Here is a 17769-nt window from a genome sequence, read left to right on the forward strand (position 1 = left end):
TTGTGTCAGGGCTTAAAATAGTTTGCTTTTTCAATATTTCCATAGGAAATGGGAGAGAGTCTAAAGATAATGGTTTTCATAGAGAATTTTTCCAGCATGAGTCACAATTTTTGTTAGTTGGGACATTTTAAAGGATTTTTGTCTCTACATTCTTGCCTGCTCTTCCTTCTTCCTGCAGGACATTGTCTCCTGTGATTTATAGCCACTTTATTATGCTGCCTACTGCCAAATATTCCCCGCGATTCACCTGACAAGAGGAAGGATTTTGTTGAGGAAGCTACTGCTCTGCCAAGTCAAAATTCCCATCCACCCAAGAGCAGGCAGGGTCTGGTCCTGCTTCTGTTGGGGTCAAGGTTTTTACTACTTCCATCCTATTTACAGCCTCTTTGCTGGTACATTTTCCCGGAGAGGAGCAGCACTGGCGTACAGTGCAGCTCTCTGTGGGGAGAGTGCTCCAGTGCTCCCTTCTGCACGGGGTCACACCTTCCTAGGGCCCGTGTGGAAATCTGCTGCCTCTAGCACCCGTCTCTAACATCCTGCCAACATCAGCTTGTCAAATTTGGCTGCTCCAACACCTCATTCCTCTTCTCCTCTAAACTCTTCTTGGCTTAGTGCAGACTCACCGGGCTCCACGAGGCAGTCTGTGCTCTGCAGTTTCGAGACAGGTTTAAGGACCCAGGCTGATCTGCCTTTGGATGGCTTTGGCCCAGACAGAAGGTGAGAGTTGACCAAATCTGTAACTAAGCTCCAAGTTATTTCTGAGTTCCTCTGGCAGCAGCCAAGGGAATGGAAGGACTGTGATGAACAGATACACAACTGGCATAAGCTTCGTCTGAGCAGGGAGAATGGGGGGTAGTGCAGCAGTGAGTGATGAAACCTCCTCGCCTTCTTGCAGGTGATTTGTTTGATGGCATTGTGCAAGTCCTGTTTCCACTTGGAGAAGGGAACTGGGCTGCCCTTCAAGCTGGAATTTGTAGCAGCTTGAGGCTTCTGTTCAGCACCCCTTGTGTATGTAGTCTTTGAAAGTGGGATTTTACATTGTCTTCTCTTGACTGTGGAGTGGGTAGAGAATGAAGAAGGAAGTCAGACTCTTGTCGTTCTGCACTTCTAAATATGGGGATGTTTCACCTTGCTTTGAAATCAGAAGTGTGACCTCTCCTGGGGCTTCACCATGTAGCTGCACTTGGCCTCTTACCTAGAAAAAAGGTTATCTGCTTTCTTATGTCTTAGACATAGAAAAGTGTAATGCCAGAGGTCTTTCCAGGTGCAGTTTCTTTCCCTGAAGACATTGCTTTCCTTCCCCATAGTGACTGCATAGCTGTCATCTGCTTGGCCTTCTCCATTCTCAGTTTTTCTCAAGCAGTGCAGAGACACACTTTAATGTATGAACTAGGATAGATCAGCAGGAAGAGCAGGTGACTCCTTAAACATTTGTATATTTTGGGACTGTGAGCTAGCAGCTCACAGTGTGTAATGGTACTTCTCTGATGTTTAGAGCAAGCATTGCTAGGTGTAGAGCTGGCCTCCTGACCTGGAGATGCAGGAAGCAATCATTACCATCACTCAAGGCTGTATGAAGGATTAGAAAAATCTTCACAGGCACCCTCAAGTATTTCAGTCTCTAATTGCAAGCCTCTGAAGAACATCCCATTAGAACAGCTTATTAAAAGCAACAAATGAGACTTCCATTTATCATGATTCCAAGACTTCAGCTTATAACTCTTAAAAGCCACATCTATATATGGCAGAGCCTCTCTGAATTCTATCTAGCCATTAAAAATGTAGTTTAATTCCAAATGCTCTCTGGGTCATCTGCAGACTTGTGGTAAATTAATTACATTAATTGCAGGCACAGTTGCTGGGGCCCATGATATATATACATTTCATTAACCAAGCCCAGGGTTTGAAACAATGCCAAGGGTGTTGATAAGTGCTCCTCGCACAGGTTTATTAAAGTTTGTGCTCTGGACAGTTGGGTTTGCAAACCACATAAGCTTTGTGGGGGTCACCTTACCTGGAACAGGAGGAGTGTTGTCTCTGTGTGCCTGAGATAGCTGAAAGCAGCAGAGCTGGGCTGGCCCGGGAGCAGGGCAGTGCCAGCAGGCCACAGAATTCCTGGAGGTGTCACTGCAGCTGCAGGCTCCTCTGCTTCTTTTTTTTTTTTTTTTTCCCCCATCTGCAGCCTTTTCCTTGAAGCCAGGGCTAGAAGCTGGTGTCACACCTTGTTTCAAGCAAGCTTGGCTTTTGGAGATGGTGTCGCCTCAGAGCCTGTTCATTCCCAGCCATGGGGATTTAACACTGAAGGTGTTTTCTCAATAACTTTTGCTGTTATGTGGTCATGTCATCTGTTATCCTGCAGCAGATCAGAGGGGCTCCTGACCAGTAACAGCCCCTACTAGCTCTCCTCGTAGTTTGCTGGTTGATTCAGTGAGGTTGGAGGAGACTTTGCAGATAAAATTGATGTATGCAGTGCTTGGTTCAACTCTGCTCTCCAGTATAGGTCAGCTTGCTGGCTAAAGATATAAAACCCTGGAGAAGTCCAGCTGTATATCATTAAAAAGCCTTTCAATCTTATCCATAGCATTTGATCTTGTCTGGAAGGCTTTGCTTTCAGCTCCTCAGTTTCTAGACTAAGAAAGCCCTGCTGGAAAGGAGGAGATGGAAACTGGGCCCCTCCTAGAAGCCATCAGGCACCCAAATCCAATGGCCACGAGATGCATGATGGCTTTGCTTGATTTTAACATCAGTTTTATTTGCCTCAGGATTTTTATATTTTGAAGTTTATCTGCATAATCAAGCAATCCTTTTAACACAAGTAGTAATAAATCTTCCTTTGTCCTGACTGTTCAGACCAATTAGTACGTTCACTTACCTATCCAAGTGCTCCATGGACCGGAAAGTGAATTTTATTGTCTGCTGATCCTGCTTAGTTTGTGTCTAAGCACTTTAGATTTCCCCTAATGCTAAACCTCAGAGTATTTTGACCACAAATGCACAGATGATGGGTTTGTGGGAGCAAGGCTACACTGAAGTACATTTCTCCTGCACCTGAACATTTGGTTTTTACTCTGTATAAAGAGAGTGAGGTCTGGATTCAGTGTGGGGAACTGATTTTGTATCAGAGCAGCCCTGTTGCTGATGAGGTCTTAAAGAGTTTTCTTTGTTCAGGGAAACATTGAGCTCTTTTCATTTTAAGGAAGTGGTTGCTTTTCAGGTTAATTGAACAGTTGTTTGAAAAACTTTGACTTTGCATGCTGAGTGGTGTGGAGGTGTGGGAAGGTCTGGTGGCAGCAACCATTAGAAAATGCCTGGGGGAAAGGGGCCTCCTAGCTGAAACATAAGCCAAAGGGTCACAGCCAAACTGATCTTCTGGAGATGCACCAGCTCCCTGCACTCAGATCCTGCAAGGTTTAAGGAAGAAAATGGCAAAATTGACTCAAGGTATATAGTGCTTGGGTTCCCTTTGTGTACCTTTGGGGTTTGGATCTCTGGTGTTAATTTGGTGTTAACTTGGATCAATGGAGTGGGTTAGTGAAGGCTGATGTCCTTCCATATTAGTATGACTGAACAAGCTGGGACATTATGAAAATAGAAAATATTGTTAATTATAGTTAGAGATATTGGCATTGCTGTTTAGAAAATGTTAGCAAGTTGTTTTGCTGATGCAAAAGGAGCTTAGAAGACATTCTTCACCAGTTTTAATTTAAGTAAGCACATAATCCAGTGTATAATTCTGTAAATCATTGCATGCCTGAAGTTATTTTGCATCATAATTTAAGGCAATGCAGTTGTAGAATGTTAATTTTGTCTAAATAAACTATTTTAATGTATTTAGGCATTGTAAGTCATACTGTATAAAAATCTGACGTGCATAGGACTTTTTTTAAGAATGACTTCTTGTGATGCCTGAGGAGAAATGAAGTGAAGAGATCTTCAGCTGACTTTAATTGGAGTATACCTGCACCACTGGGCTCCTGCTTGTACTGAAGTCCTTCCTGTTGTTTCTTCTGCACTGTGTTCTTTTCCAGGATGATCTGTCTTAATAGATTTGGTAACAGAAAAATTGTCTGTGCAAGTTCTCTGACAAGGATAAAGGGCAATTACTGAAGTGCAACCAGCATTGGGTTAAGAACTGATGCCAGGCAAACCTGTAGTCTGATTAAAGTAATGGCTGAGCAGCCTTCAAAGGCAAGCTGTGGCTGCATGGAGTGCCTTTCAGCTCACCATATTTTGAGTTTATTTAGGCTGAATGCTCTCACAAGGTCCTGCTTCTGCAGACACCTAACATGTGCAAAGCTTCACTGACACAAGGAGATGCAGAAAGGGCTCTGTGAGTACACACATAAGGATCTGCAAAAGCAGGGCTCGTATTCATCCAGTACTTTTCCCTTTTTAAAGGCAATTGTAATTGTACCACATGCATGCTTGTGGAAAAAAAGTCACTTTGCCTGCTTCAAGGCAGGTGCTTAAGTTTAAGCACATGGGTGGCCCTATTAATCCTGATGGTGGTACTCCAGTACAGGAAGCACATGGTTAATTGCTTTACAGCACCAGGATCTAGACACTCTCCCCAAGGCATGTTTCACCAACAATAGCATATGCCATGAAACTTTTGCAGCCCGGGGTGTTCAGTCCCAATAATAAATGCAACAAGAAGGAAGAAAATACATATAGAAATGTTGTGAATGTATTTGCACCTTGCCAGGGCGGTGGGATTATTCCTTATCCTGGGCCTTTTTGTTTGCTTTTCAGTTGCTGCGATCATGGCTGTGGGTGGGCTTCTTCTCTGCGTGCTGTTGCCTATCCGAGCCTAACATGGTCAGTGTTCCCACCCGTGCTGGCTCCTCCTTCATGTCCTCCGTCCGTGTTTTCTGTGCACAGTCTGCCTCTCCCTTCCTTTCTTGTATTGGCCTGGAAATCACTTTCTCATCCGATCTCTGTACCCAGCTTGTCTATCTCAACAACTGGAAATAGCGTGACCTGAAGCAGAGTGTATCTTCAGCAAGAGCAGGGATCTCAGGGGCAAAAACCCACTATGTCATGCCAGGATCAATCCAGACACTGCAGCAGGTGTCTGATAAAACACCATGGATGCTGGACACCCATCGAGTCCTGCTTCTTGTCACCCAAAGGGGCTGGGGGGAGGAAACGTGCCCCCAGAGGAGGCAGGGGGTAGGCGGGAGCAGGAAAGTATTTATTTGGTGGCATGTGACATGCATGTCAGTGGAATGAAGTGTATGTCATGGACATACATGGCAGTGTATGACATACACAGCAACGACTTGGTGCTGCTTGCCCCCGATATGCTCCAGCAGCAGTGGACATATCTCTGTGGGTGTCCTGAGGTGCGTGTCCATGCTGCATGCTGTCCTGTTCTGCCACCATCTGGGCTGCCTCACCACTTTCTACTCTCTTGTGCTCTCCCCTCTTTTCTAACTGGTCAAAGGAGGGGTGATGCAAGTTGAGTTGCTTCCCAAAGAAGAATCAACTGTAATATTTGTGTGGGCACTGATCTTCCTAAGCCTCCTAAGAGATGCATGTAATCACCATCCCCATCAGATAGCTGCTTGAGACCACAGAATTTCTGAGACATCCCACATGCATTGTTAAGCTGGGAAGTTTTCTGAGCATAGCTGGTGAGAGGTGTGGAACTCTTTTGCTGTGTTTTCTGGGGGATGTTGAGGCTTTGCATGGTGGTAGCTGGGTCATGGTGCAGTTCCTTGCTGTGGGGCACAGCAGTCACTAAGGTGTACCATTTTTGAGTCCTCTGGTGCTGTATTTTTTATTTTGATAGAGGAGGAGTTTTGATTTTGGTTTTGTTCTTTCTCCTTGGTGGAGCATTTTTCTCTTGGTTTTTTGTGACTTTTCAGTGCTTAAGAGCAGATTTAGCAAGCAAGGATGCTCAGCTCAAAGTATGTGCCTGTAAAAAGTTGTTCTGGTATGTGGACCACTGTTCTGGCAAAGAAAACCTTGCAGTACTTCCACCGTCTCTCATGCCTGTGGTACCGGTGCACGAGGCAGTCCCTCGCTGCAAGTCATTCTTCAAGGCCCCCATCTGGAGGATGACAGCAATGGAAAATAGTTCTCAGAGAAGACCAGGATTTGACTGGATGGCTATGAAGGATGCACAAGGAAAACTTGGCTGACCTGGAAAACATCCTCTGCAGGCTTCCTCCTAAGGTGCAGGGCGACTAATGTGGCAGCAGGCTGGGAGGGGGAAATGGGAGAAGCTACTTCAAGGCACGGATGCCATTGGCTGTGCTATGGGAAGGCACGACAACCTCTTTAGAGAGATTTATGGAAATCACTTCAGAGGGAGCTTCCTGCAAGAGGGGAAAACGGTATCTTGTTTAAATTATTTTTAATTGTTCTGGCGGTGGTTTAGGAAAGCAGGGAGTCATTCAGCGCAAAGGCAGGGAAGGACCAAAGGCTAAAAATACCACTGCTGGATTTGTGAAACTTCCTTTGTAAGGCATCCAAGTTAATCAGAGGTCAAATACAGTGTCACTCGAGTGTAGAGGGGGACAGCAGTGCTGGGAAAGCAGCTGAGAAGATTTTGAGTCTGCAGCCCTTTGGAAGGGGATCTGCCCCATTCCTCTCAGGCCAGCCATCTCCTGTATCTTCTGAACTGAGCTAAAGGTCTTTGCTTGTCATCAGCAGACCTTTTACTACTCTTCTGATCTTGTGCAAGAGGAAAGTGAACAGAAAAATGGAAAGCAACCTCCACTATAGAAGCTGTTCAGTTAACACCAGTCCCTTGAGTATTCCCTGGTTTTTGATACTGATTTTATCCTAGGATTGCAAGCAGCAAAGGCAACTGCTGAACACAGACTAACACCACTAGTGGTAGTCTTTTGCTTCTGGCTCTCAGTATCAGAATTGTTTATCAAGGATAAAGCTATTCACTGAACAAGTTATTGTCTCCACACATGAGCTGAGGCAACAGGATCTTGGCCAGATGGAGAGATCCATGTTTGTTTGTTCCTCTGCATGGAACATGATCCTGCACTGCAACACGTATGCAGCTTTATTGCTTTAACATCTTGGAACAAATAGTCTGAAATAAGCACTAACCCCTTGTAAACAATAACCTTGCAGTCCTTGCATGCCTCCTGTAAAGTGACAGCTTGAGATGGGTTGGAAGCATTCCTCTAAGTTGATTTATTGTAAAAGACATGCTTCTGAGTGAAGGTCTCACCCCTGGAAAAAAAAAAAAAAGTGCTTTGTCTCTGTTTCAGAGAAGTGCCTATGCTTCGTTTATCTCATATTTGAGACATTAAATACATGTAAGTCTCTGCAAGACTGGGATGAGAGATTGCATGCTGCTTCAGGGCACAACCTGTTCGATGGTACTGACTGCACCTGGCAAGGTGAATTCCCTTTCCTCATCAGCGATATCTCAGTGCTGTCCCCATCTGCATTTCCAGAAATGCCTTGGCTGTGTGCTGAAATGCTTTGGCCTATGCCTGTAAAAAAAAGTATATCAAGATTTTTTCACATCATCACCTAGGTCTTGACATCCAAGATCCAGGTTCACAGTCCCCTGGCTGTGTCTTGCCTGGGCTTGACCAGAATGGTGGCCCTAGCTAGGGAGATGAAAACTCTTTCCCTTGGGCGTTTTGTGGTTTCCAGGAGAATGCCTCAAGTGGCCACACAACCCAGCGAGGGTATCCTGAAACACAGGGCAGAAACAAAAGAATCTCCATCAGTCCAGGGAGAGCAAGCATCTTTCTGCCTCACTTTGGGAAGGATTTTTCTCTGTGAATTGGCTTCTGTCATGCAAGGTAGTGGGCATTGGTTTCCCAGCTGGATTGTTCATCTTTCTACGTGTCCATTTTATATTTTATAAACCTATATAGGGATCATTTTATAACTTCACTTTTATAATCTGCTCCATAAATATTTTATGAGCTGCCTGCCAATCTGCAAGTAGTTTTTAAATAAGACATGATGCCTTAAGAATATTTAAAGTCTCACTTTTCTTTTTACCTCTGATACTTTTATTGAAAAACACGGAGCTGTGCAAGGAAGGCATCTGCTTTCCACGTAGGGAAACTGGGACAAACCTACAACAGGAGTAAATTAATTGAGATTCAGGTGTGCTGCTGAATTACGTTAAGTCTTTGGCTGAGTGTCTCCAGCCCAGTGGGAGATGAAGCGAGCGTCAGGATCTTTATGCTTTTGCTGTGCATGATACAGAAAAGATATAGAAAATCTATGGTTTGTGCAGTGATAATAAAGTAGAGAATGAGTCTTCCATCAGTGCTTTTGACTCATAGCTTAGCCAATAAATATTAAGAGCAAATGCACGTGCAGAAATGGATTATTTCACAAACAATTGAGAGCTTTATTTTCGCCCAAAATATATTGCAAAGCCACAATATTTAGATACTTTGATCTGCCAGTAAGATCACAAAGCAACTCCAGACTGTTAACCCAAAATTACAGTTTTTTATGGGATTTAGTTGGTGAAGAAAGGAGAAAAAACTGCTTGTATGTGTTATTTAAAGCATCTGAAGGTCAAGAATGGAAGAAGCACAGTTTGGCCCCAGTCAGCGTGGACTCTGGGTAGTTTGAGAAAGTGTTTGAGAAAGCGAAGGGCACAAGGGATGGCAGGTTTTCCAGCAAGCTTTATTAGTGACACCCAACTGTTGCTTGACAGTCACAGTCCACTAGCTGCCATTTCACTTTGATGTGTCTTGTCAAGGCTTGTTTTAACGATGCTTCAGGCGTCCCAGAGCCTGATTTCGTATGCTAATGTGATGTGCTGCTGTATGTGTTACCCAGCTCGAGAGAAGGGGCCAGCTGCAGCCAACTGGTTTGTGCTGGCCCTTGGAGTGCATCCCTGGGCAGTAAAACATGGATCATTGTGCAGCAAGGTGTGCTTGGATCACTCTGTGCAGGGGATGGCGTCTCTCTGTCTCCTCTGTATTTATGGGCAAGGAATTGGGAAATGCAGGTCATAGAAAGGATGATCAATCCAGACACTGCAGCAGTGTTAGAATATTAGAAAATGTTAGAAAAGCATTTTTACAGGCAAAGTGCTCCAAACCTGAGGAAGAGATAAGGGCATTTGCTCCAAAAGGCAAAGCAGAAGAAGTATCGGATACCTGCTTTTGGTAGAAGGATGAATTGACATATTTGTGTATTTTTAAAAGGCAAACTGAGTCATATGCCTCCATCCAGAAAAATTAGTTCTGCAGAAAGCTGATGTTACTTTGGCAACTAGCAGCAGAAAGAATTGGAGTTGCCAGAAGTGAGACTTGATTCCAAGACTCATCTCTCTATTTAGTTATACAGGAGGTCATATGATGAAGAAGAAGAAGAATGCATTCTCACTAAGGGTTTGTGAACACCAGAATGTGCTTTGAAATGACCCTTACTCCCAGGGTTTCTATGTACACCTTGTGCTTAGATTTTGAGTTATGCCGGACCCCATCTCAGGAAATGGCACTGCTGCTTTTAGAGCAAGGCAATGAGCACCAACGTGCAGATAACTGAGGCACAATTCTGGGCACCTCAGTGCTGTTCTTGTGGGGTTTACATTCAAAGTGTTATGGTCTCAGCTTGGTTGCCGCTGCTGAAATCATGCCCTGCATGTATAGCCTGGCTGTTTATCAAGTGCAACCTCTTTATCTCCCTGCCTGCGTCCTCAATTGCCTGCCAGCTTTCCCTTGTCTTCTTGATCCGTTCCCCTGTGCTTGCACAACCTTTGCAATCTCTTTTTCCTTCCTCTCCCTGTAGCACAGGTCTCCTTTGTCCCCAAGGTAAGCTTCCTCTTCCCCAGAATAGCCCCAGAAGCTCATGTTGCTTTTCCCTTCCTCAGCTGTCCAGCATCCAGCTCTGCTGAGTCCATCTCAGTGGTGGGGTCTCATCGTGTCCAGGCTTTTGTCTGTAATTGTGATCATTTCACCAGTGCCAGGATCCTATAGCCGAAAGGCTGCTTGGCCCCTTGCATCTGGGCAGACAGCAGTTCCCTGTAACAGGACTTCATGCTGAGGGCATGTTTCGTGCAGATGCCTGTTACTGCCTCCTCCTAATTGCAGTTTTGTTCCTGCTAATCATATGCTCCTCCTTGCTGTGAGTGGTGCTGGAGTGCTCACATGCCCCTAGCTCAAAAACCATGGAAGCGATGGAAGAGAGGTTTCTCAGCTTTAAGTGGCTTCTTAGTGGCCTGAGGCTTTCTTTGAGGTGTGCCAACTAGTGATTCCACTGCATGCTGGCTGGCTTGCAGGTGTCTCTTCCAGGTTTTTCATTCTACCAAGCAGTGTCCTTCAGTCTCATGCTCATGCAGTTTGCTGTAAGGATGATCCAGTCCCCATATCCAGTTATGTTATCAGGAAAGACAGGCATATATATATGTGTATCCTACATACATCATCCTGTATTTTTAAATGTGTGTATGTGTGTGTAGCAATTTTTCTTGCCACTGCAGTTGTTCTGGGGCTTCCATGTGGTTGTCTAAGTGAAGCAGATCTCAGAAGTGCCACCAAAGCAGACAGTTAATGCAAAACTATCACCTAGAAAACCAATGAGAAGAATGAAGAGTCGGGGAAGAGCAACCAAAAACAAATAGGAGATTCCCTGGGGGAGATGCAACTTCCATACAACTGTAGTTGTGACTCCATGGTAGTATTCAGCACTATCCTTGCACTGTTTGGCACTAAGGTGGGAGCAGGATAGGTCAGGCAGCTTGCCTTCTTCCATCTTTTTTCTGCTGGGCAGAGGGGATTCCATGAATGGCAGGTCCCCTGTGGAAAGAGAGGAGATGTGCATGAAATGCTGTGCAGAGCCAACAATATGTAGGAGACACCTGAAGGCAGTGAGGCAACAGGTTTGGTTTTGCTTTGTTTTAAGCCATTATTTTGCATGTATATAAGATGTTAATGTTTACACAAGGCCATTTTCTAAAATAACATCATTTAAAGTTCTGTCCAAATGCACAGTGGATGAAGGGGAGCATGCAAGACATACAACACAGTGCCTGCAAAAGCTCTGCTGTCCAGGAGATTTTGTTTCTGCGACTCTAATGTTTCATCCCATTCCCCTTTCATTGTCCTTCCTGTTCCCGCTTTCTTTTCTTCTTAAAAATAGCTGCATTAAATGTCAGGTAAAGTGGAATTTTTCAGAAGCATCTGTGGGATTTGGAAACACAAGTCCAATTGAAAATCCATGGGCCTTGAGCCCTGAATCCCGTTAGGGAAATTGCAACCAGTTTGATGAGCTAAAACTGGGACAGCAGCAATAGAGCCACCAGAGAGGTTGGGTTCGTCACTGCTCTGGGTTTTTGTGCATTGTATGACTCAAAGTAAAGAATGGAGTTCTGCCATACCAGAGACAAAAATACTCTTCTGTTGTGGTTTGTTGTTTGTTTTTTTCCCAGGCGATGTGGCTATAGCAAGGCTAAGCAAGATCCAGAAGAAGAAAAGATGCATTTTCATAATGGCCACAGTGAGTAAAGAGCAAACATACATATGTGGTTTTGGCTTTCTGTGGTAATGAGAAATGCAACTGAGAGGTGGTTTTCTGAAGGAAAAAAAAAAATCAGCTTTTGGTGGTTATTCACAAAATAATTGTTTGTGCAGAAGTTCCCCCCTGCCCCTACTGCAAGCCCCACAGAGGACTGAAGATTTGAACAGTCCTTATATATGCTGAGCTGTTCTCACCTGTGTGTTTGCACCAGATCATTCTAGTGAGCCATTTTGGTTTGTTCCTCTGTCTTTGCTGTGTGAACCAAGATGTTACTGTTTCTGCTCAGCACATAACAACTCAACATTTTTGTGGTCTGGATGCATCAGTCCAAAATACCTGTTTGAAACCTTTGCTTCACCCCAGGCAGCTGTGAGGGCCAAGCCCACTGCTGCTCTTCAGCTTGGATGCCTCTGCAGAGGTGTGAGGAATAACACCTATTTCCTGCACCTAGGAAGCTTTCAGAAATGTTGTGTTAATGCCCTTGTATAGAAAACCCCTCTGCAGTGATGCTAGAAAGTAAATCTTGTGGTTTCTATCAGTCCTTGCTTCATCAAGAGCTGTGGGATGTGGGGATGGGTAACACTGAGGTGCCTTTTGGGGTGGAAAAGGCAAACACATTGTGAGTGAAAGTCAAATTTCCATTAGTGCTATGTAATGAAGGCAGCAGGAAGCAAATCAATTAAGAGCCACAGTGTAATGTAGCTGTCTCATTAGACTGATGAGCAATTCTTCATGTGAGTAGCCTTAATGATTGTCAAAACAAACTTCTAATATGGATAATGAAAATACTTTTTCCCTTCTCAAGTCCTGGAGAAAAAGCTTGCTATTGATTATATTTATACTGATACAACCCACAGGCTTTGTACTGCAAATATGCAGTTCTTTTAAATCTCAGTAACTCTATCTGAAATAATGTGGGCGATTGATTAGCTGATGTGTGACTGGTAGGGCATAATTTATTTCAGCTCTCCATCAATCCCCATCCATCCAGCTTGCTTTGCAAATTACTCCTGTAACATTTTGCTATTTGTACTTTTCCTCCTGGTGTACCCTTTCTAGTTCCAGAAAGGAATTCTTTTCTACCAGATGCTGGACCAACCCATTACACAGCACCAAAAGGGATTTTTAGCTGCACACCATTCCAGCTGAGCACTGTTGTGCTTTTCTAAATATGCCAAAGTTGCACATATGTCACATATAAACTAAATGTCATTTTTCAAGAATGATACTCATTTTCACCATAGAAATAAATTTCCAGCAGAGCAGAGTGCAAGGGACAGGAGTGTGTAATGCCCATTTTCCGTGATGTCACGTGCCATTAAATGTGCTTAATTTGTGTTTGCAGTTAAGCTGCCTGGAGTGAGGACCTATGTGGACCCCCACACCTACGAGGACCCTAATCAAGCTGTCCACGAGTTTGCTAAGGAAATTGAAGCTTCATGCATAACCATTGAAAGAGTTATTGGAGCTGGTATGGAGATGCATTCCATGACCCTTTGCAACACGAAGGCTTGGCTTTCTTAACATGAGAGATTGGGGAAGGGCCGCAAAATATTTGAACTGTTAGGTACCCTGCAAGTGAAGGTGAGCACGTTCCAGCTGAAGCTTGGGACAGACCTGTCACTGTCTGCGGTTTTGAAATTTCAGAAAATGATCCAGAAACTGGTCACAAATGGTCAGCTCAGCTATTTCAGTGGATGCTAAGGGAAAGGAGTCACTTAAGTTTCACATTCTTTTTACCATTTTAACCTTTTTATCCCCCAACATTGTCAGTCTTGAAGCAAAATTAAAAATAAGAGATCACCTGGAACATTAAAAAAGCACAAGCCAAAGTCCAAAGCTTTAAACTTCCTTGGTAAGAAGAAGAAATTCCCATTTTGTTTCCAATAAAGCTGTTTGTTTAGACTTGCATCTGACCTTAGGAGTATTTTCTATCCTCTGAAATTGTGGGTTGGGATGGAATTTAATGTTCACCAGAAAAAAGTCCATTTAGGTGACTTTTTGGAAAAGGTAGTAATAAAATTGCAAAGAGCTTATAGTGTATAAAAATATATGTTGCTGTGAACAGCTGACAGCTTTCCATCTATGTAACTTACCAAAGGAAGGTTAAGAAGCAAGTGGTTTGAGTTTTACAGCTGTCCACACAGGACAGTGGTATAGGATATGACAGACTCTTTCATATAGCAGACAAAAATGTTAAATGAGAAACCCAGTGGAATATAAAGCGTATCTCTTTAAATATAGGAAAATTACATTTTTACTCCCAAGTTTTCTTGTGCTTATGAATTACTTGGCTTGTGGTGCAGTGGATGTTTGAGGTAGTCATCACTGTGATGTTCAGCAGTCCATATCCGTGAACGCAGGGCAGCCCTTTGTGCTTCCCATCAGCCAAGGCTGTGCTGCATCCTGTAGGCACAGGCATGTCATGTGTTCCCTTGATGTGGTGTGATCCCGCTCTTCCTCATTTTCTTCTGCAGGTGAATTTGGGGAAGTCTGCAGTGGGAGGCTGAAGCTGCAGGGAAAGCGTGAGTTTCCAGTGGCTATCAAAACCCTGAAGGTGGGCTACACAGAGAAACAGAGAAGAGATTTCTTGGGAGAAGCAAGCATCATGGGGCAGTTTGACCACCCCAACATCATCCACCTGGAAGGTGTTGTCACAAAAAGTAGGTACAACTTGCTGTGGACTGCTCACTGTGAGCTCTGGCTGTTGGGAGAGTTGGTTAAGGGGGAAAGACTTAAGTGATGCCTGTTCTGAATGCACTTTTCGTCATCTCCCCAAAAAAAGTTTTGCTTTCCAGAAGCAGGGAAGAAGAACCAGACTGTAGGTGAAGATGACAGGAAGGTATAAAACCACAATTAAAGCAAGCTCCTTCTGGGATCTGCTAGAGATGCCCCTGATAATAGTTGCCCATGGTGCTGGCATAGGGGAGGGATTGAGAGTTACTGAGGTCTGACTGCTCAGTTAGCAAAACAGTCTTCCATAACTTTTCCAGGCCAGTTCTTCTCCAAATTACAGTATGCACTACAGATAAGGGCAGGGAAAGGGATGGCACATCCAAGTGTGCCCAGCACAAGTCTGTTGGTGCTGTGCTGAGCCCGTGGAAAATGTGTAGAGTGGTTGTTATTCGTCCATTTTAGAGCCTTGGAGGATCTACATTATTGGCATCAAGGATTATTTTGCTAACTAATTCTAAATTCTAAAATAAATAACTACTTCTTTATTTTAAGATGTGTTTTAAGTGTAGAAGCACCAGCCTCACAGGTGTGAATGGCTGTCTCCCCTCTTGCCTTCATGGTTGGCAGTGTCAGAGCTTGCTTAGCTGCTGCTGCTCAGGTGGTGGCATTCTGGGCCATGTGCTGCTCTCAGTACAATTTGTCATTCCTCAGAGGAAGCGTCTCCAACATGAGTTTTTTTCAGAGCTGCAATAGAGAAGGTACAGAGGCTCCAGCTGTTTGTCCTTGTAATCTCACAAAAGCAATGCTGTTTTGTAATCAACAGCCTTTTCTTGCATTTTTCCTTGAAATTGCATTTCCTGAAACTTTTAAGAAAAAAATAACCAAAATGGATTTCTCCCAAAATTTTAATAAATACCAAAATCTCTCAGGGACACCCTGTGTAAGAGCTCCAATTTCTAGCCCTGCAGGGTTGTGGAATATTGGGCAGGGAGCGAGTGATGATTATACATCCATGAAAGCTGCTACTGGCATTGGCCTGAGTCCTTCTGGCTGCTGGGGCCTCAGGGGATGGTTGGAAATTCCACTTTTAGTGAGAATGTGCCTCTCTAGCAAGCTGCCTTCATATAAAGTAGCTGTCTGCTCCGAAAGCTGTGGAAACACAGGGAGACCTGCTTCTAAATTAGTCTTGGAGCAACTAGAGTTTGGATTCAGTATGAACCAGAGCTTCTTATTAGCTCAGTAAATATTTGTTTACTGTACTCAAATTTTTTTCCAGCAGACATCTGTAGCATCTTCATAGGTTTTTCCTTTTCTTGTACATGGACCAAAACAACTTTTATGAATCTCTAAGTATTTAACTTATTTTACCCTCAGTATCTCGGTCATTGGCCTTTTGCAGAATCAGATCTTTAGGGTAAAATGTCTTTCCTGCATCATGATTTACCTTGGAAGTAAATTAGGTTAAATCAAATTACGCCATTTTTAATTCTGAATGAGAATATAATTGTATTTAACTAATATAGTTCAAATGCACACCTTAGTTAATTTGGACTAATCATGTTCATTGTCCTCTTGCAGACAAACCCTTTGCTATTTCTGCTTTAGAAAGGTAGTGACAGTTTTCATTTGCATCCCATTTGGTTGCACTGATGCAATGTGCACACCACTGACATGAGTGCCATCCACATATATTTTATGACCATGCACTGACAGCAGGAGGAAGCCCTGGTGACACAGAGAATTAGCCCAGCACTTTGGAAGGGCTGATGTTTACTTTTAATTTACTTTGTTGAAAGTTATCTATTTGTGTCCTTATTTCCATGCTCTTGGAGATGGGGTTAATTTATTCCATGATTGCTGCCAACCTGCAGCAGTCAGATAATGAAACATAAGTGCCAGAAATCTTACTGTTTTTTCTCTGATGGCATCCAAAGGCAGGAGTCTGGAGGAGGTCCCCCAGGGTGGTGGAATAACAAGGCACCATTCTCACTGCAAGGCTGCCTTGAAGTGTCAGAGATAAAGGGCCCCATGCTACAGTTAGGTGTTTAGCTTCTAAAATCAAAACAAAACATTAACATTTGAGATATCCCTGGAGTTATCTTCCCTGCAAAGCCACTGACATGTTTGCCATCCAGTAGCCATGGCCCCTGAGATCTCTCCTCCCTCCTGCGTTCAGCCCGTGCTGTGTGTAGACAGATGGCCGTCATCTTTAAAGGTGGGGCCCATCTTTCATTTGGGATTCACCAATATTTTTCATGGTCCCAAGGTGTATTTCTCATATCAAAAGTAGTATTTTGGGTGGGTTTTAAGCTTGGGCAGCAGCTGTGAGTGTAACGTAAAAGAATTGAATCAGCACAGGTCCTTCGTGCTGCAAAGGTAATGTTTGCACAACAATGAGTATTTTGATTGACAAGTTCACAATTACCTTTGTTATGTACATAATTAAGCAGTAAATTAGGCAAAATAGTTAAGGAAATCAAAAATGGGAAAATTAAGATCTGTCTAAAGGGTAGGACATGCACTGATTTTTAGTATTTACCTTCATGTGCATGTTATGACACACAGCAGTTCTCGTTGATCATTTCTATAAAAGACATTTATAATGCACTTTACAAATAACTGACAGCTTCTCTTTTGTCTGTGCTTTGTGCTAGCTAATGGAAATTGATTTAAATAAAAAATAATTTACATGTTCTTATAAGATTTCATTGAATTTACAAGGGCTGGAGCACACCACATTAATTATTGCTATGCCATTGTGGCAAGCTAGCGAGAAATTAGATTTAAAAACTGAGCAAAAACTATATATAATTACCATTAAAATGACTCAGGCATGAAAATTAATCAAACAGATTTGGAAAAACATTTTTATTCCTGTCAACAATAGGACACCAGGTCTTTTGTTAAGAACTTTTACTTTGATTTCCGCTTGCACTCATTCCACACTTAATGAGCTTTTGTTCTGCAGTGTAAATATTCCTTCTCTTACTTCCAGATGTGTTTACAAGGGTAGTCACATGGAATTACTTGTGTTACAAGGAATGCAATCCCATCCTTTCCTACTCTCAGTTTTGGTGGCTAACAAGCCCAAGCTTCAGATCATCCTTGTTGCTCTTGTTGGGCTCCTGTTGTCACTTCAGGATGTTGAAGCTTGAGGGAAGGATCCAAAGACTCTGCTGTGTGCAGTTTGGCCTCTGCAAGCTTTCAACTTGTTGGTGGAGACAAGAACAAGGCTGCCTGGGTTCAGCTTGCAACGTCCTTCTCAGTCATCATCTAAAGAGTCTAGGGCTTGGTACCCCACCCATAATATGACATCCGTTTTTCATCCCTTCCTCCTCAATCTCCCTACTTCTCTATATATTCTGGGAACAGCTCTTTTCATCCTTCTGCGACAGCAGTGTCTTGGTGTAGATTTACTGTTGTATGGCTGTATATCCAGATGCAGAGATGCTATTAAAAGACTTATTGCTCATTGTTTTTAGATAAATTCCTAACAAATTCATGCACTTTTTTATTCTAGGCAAACCAGTAATGATAGTGACTGAATACATGGAGAATGGCTCTCTGGATACATTTTTAAAGGTATTACTTAAGATCCTTTTCCAGGGAGACCTGGGGACT

At 43.3% G+C, this 17769-nt stretch overlaps 1 protein-coding gene across 10 annotated transcripts in view; it reads left to right on the forward strand.

Moving 5' to 3' along the window:
• The window catches only part of EPHA5 (EPH receptor A5), a 191196-nt gene that overhangs the window by 153476 nt on the left and 19951 nt on the right, over positions 1-17769 (forward strand). For all 10 annotated transcript variants that reach the window (XM_041479823.1, XM_041479825.1, XM_041479827.1 and 7 more), the window contains 4 exons: positions 11384-11451; positions 12818-12943; positions 13950-14135; positions 17669-17730. In XM_041479823.1, the coding sequence (XP_041335757.1) occupies positions 11384-11451; positions 12818-12943; positions 13950-14135; positions 17669-17730 (442 nt within the window). The remainder of the gene's footprint in view (positions 1-11383; positions 11452-12817; positions 12944-13949; positions 14136-17668; positions 17731-17769) is intronic.

The sequence above is a fragment of the Pyrgilauda ruficollis genome, unplaced genomic scaffold (genome assembly GCF_017590135.1).
Source record: "Pyrgilauda ruficollis isolate IOZ18807 unplaced genomic scaffold, ASM1759013v1 scaffold5, whole genome shotgun sequence".
Lineage (NCBI taxonomy): Eukaryota > Metazoa > Chordata > Aves > Passeriformes > Passeridae > Pyrgilauda > Pyrgilauda ruficollis.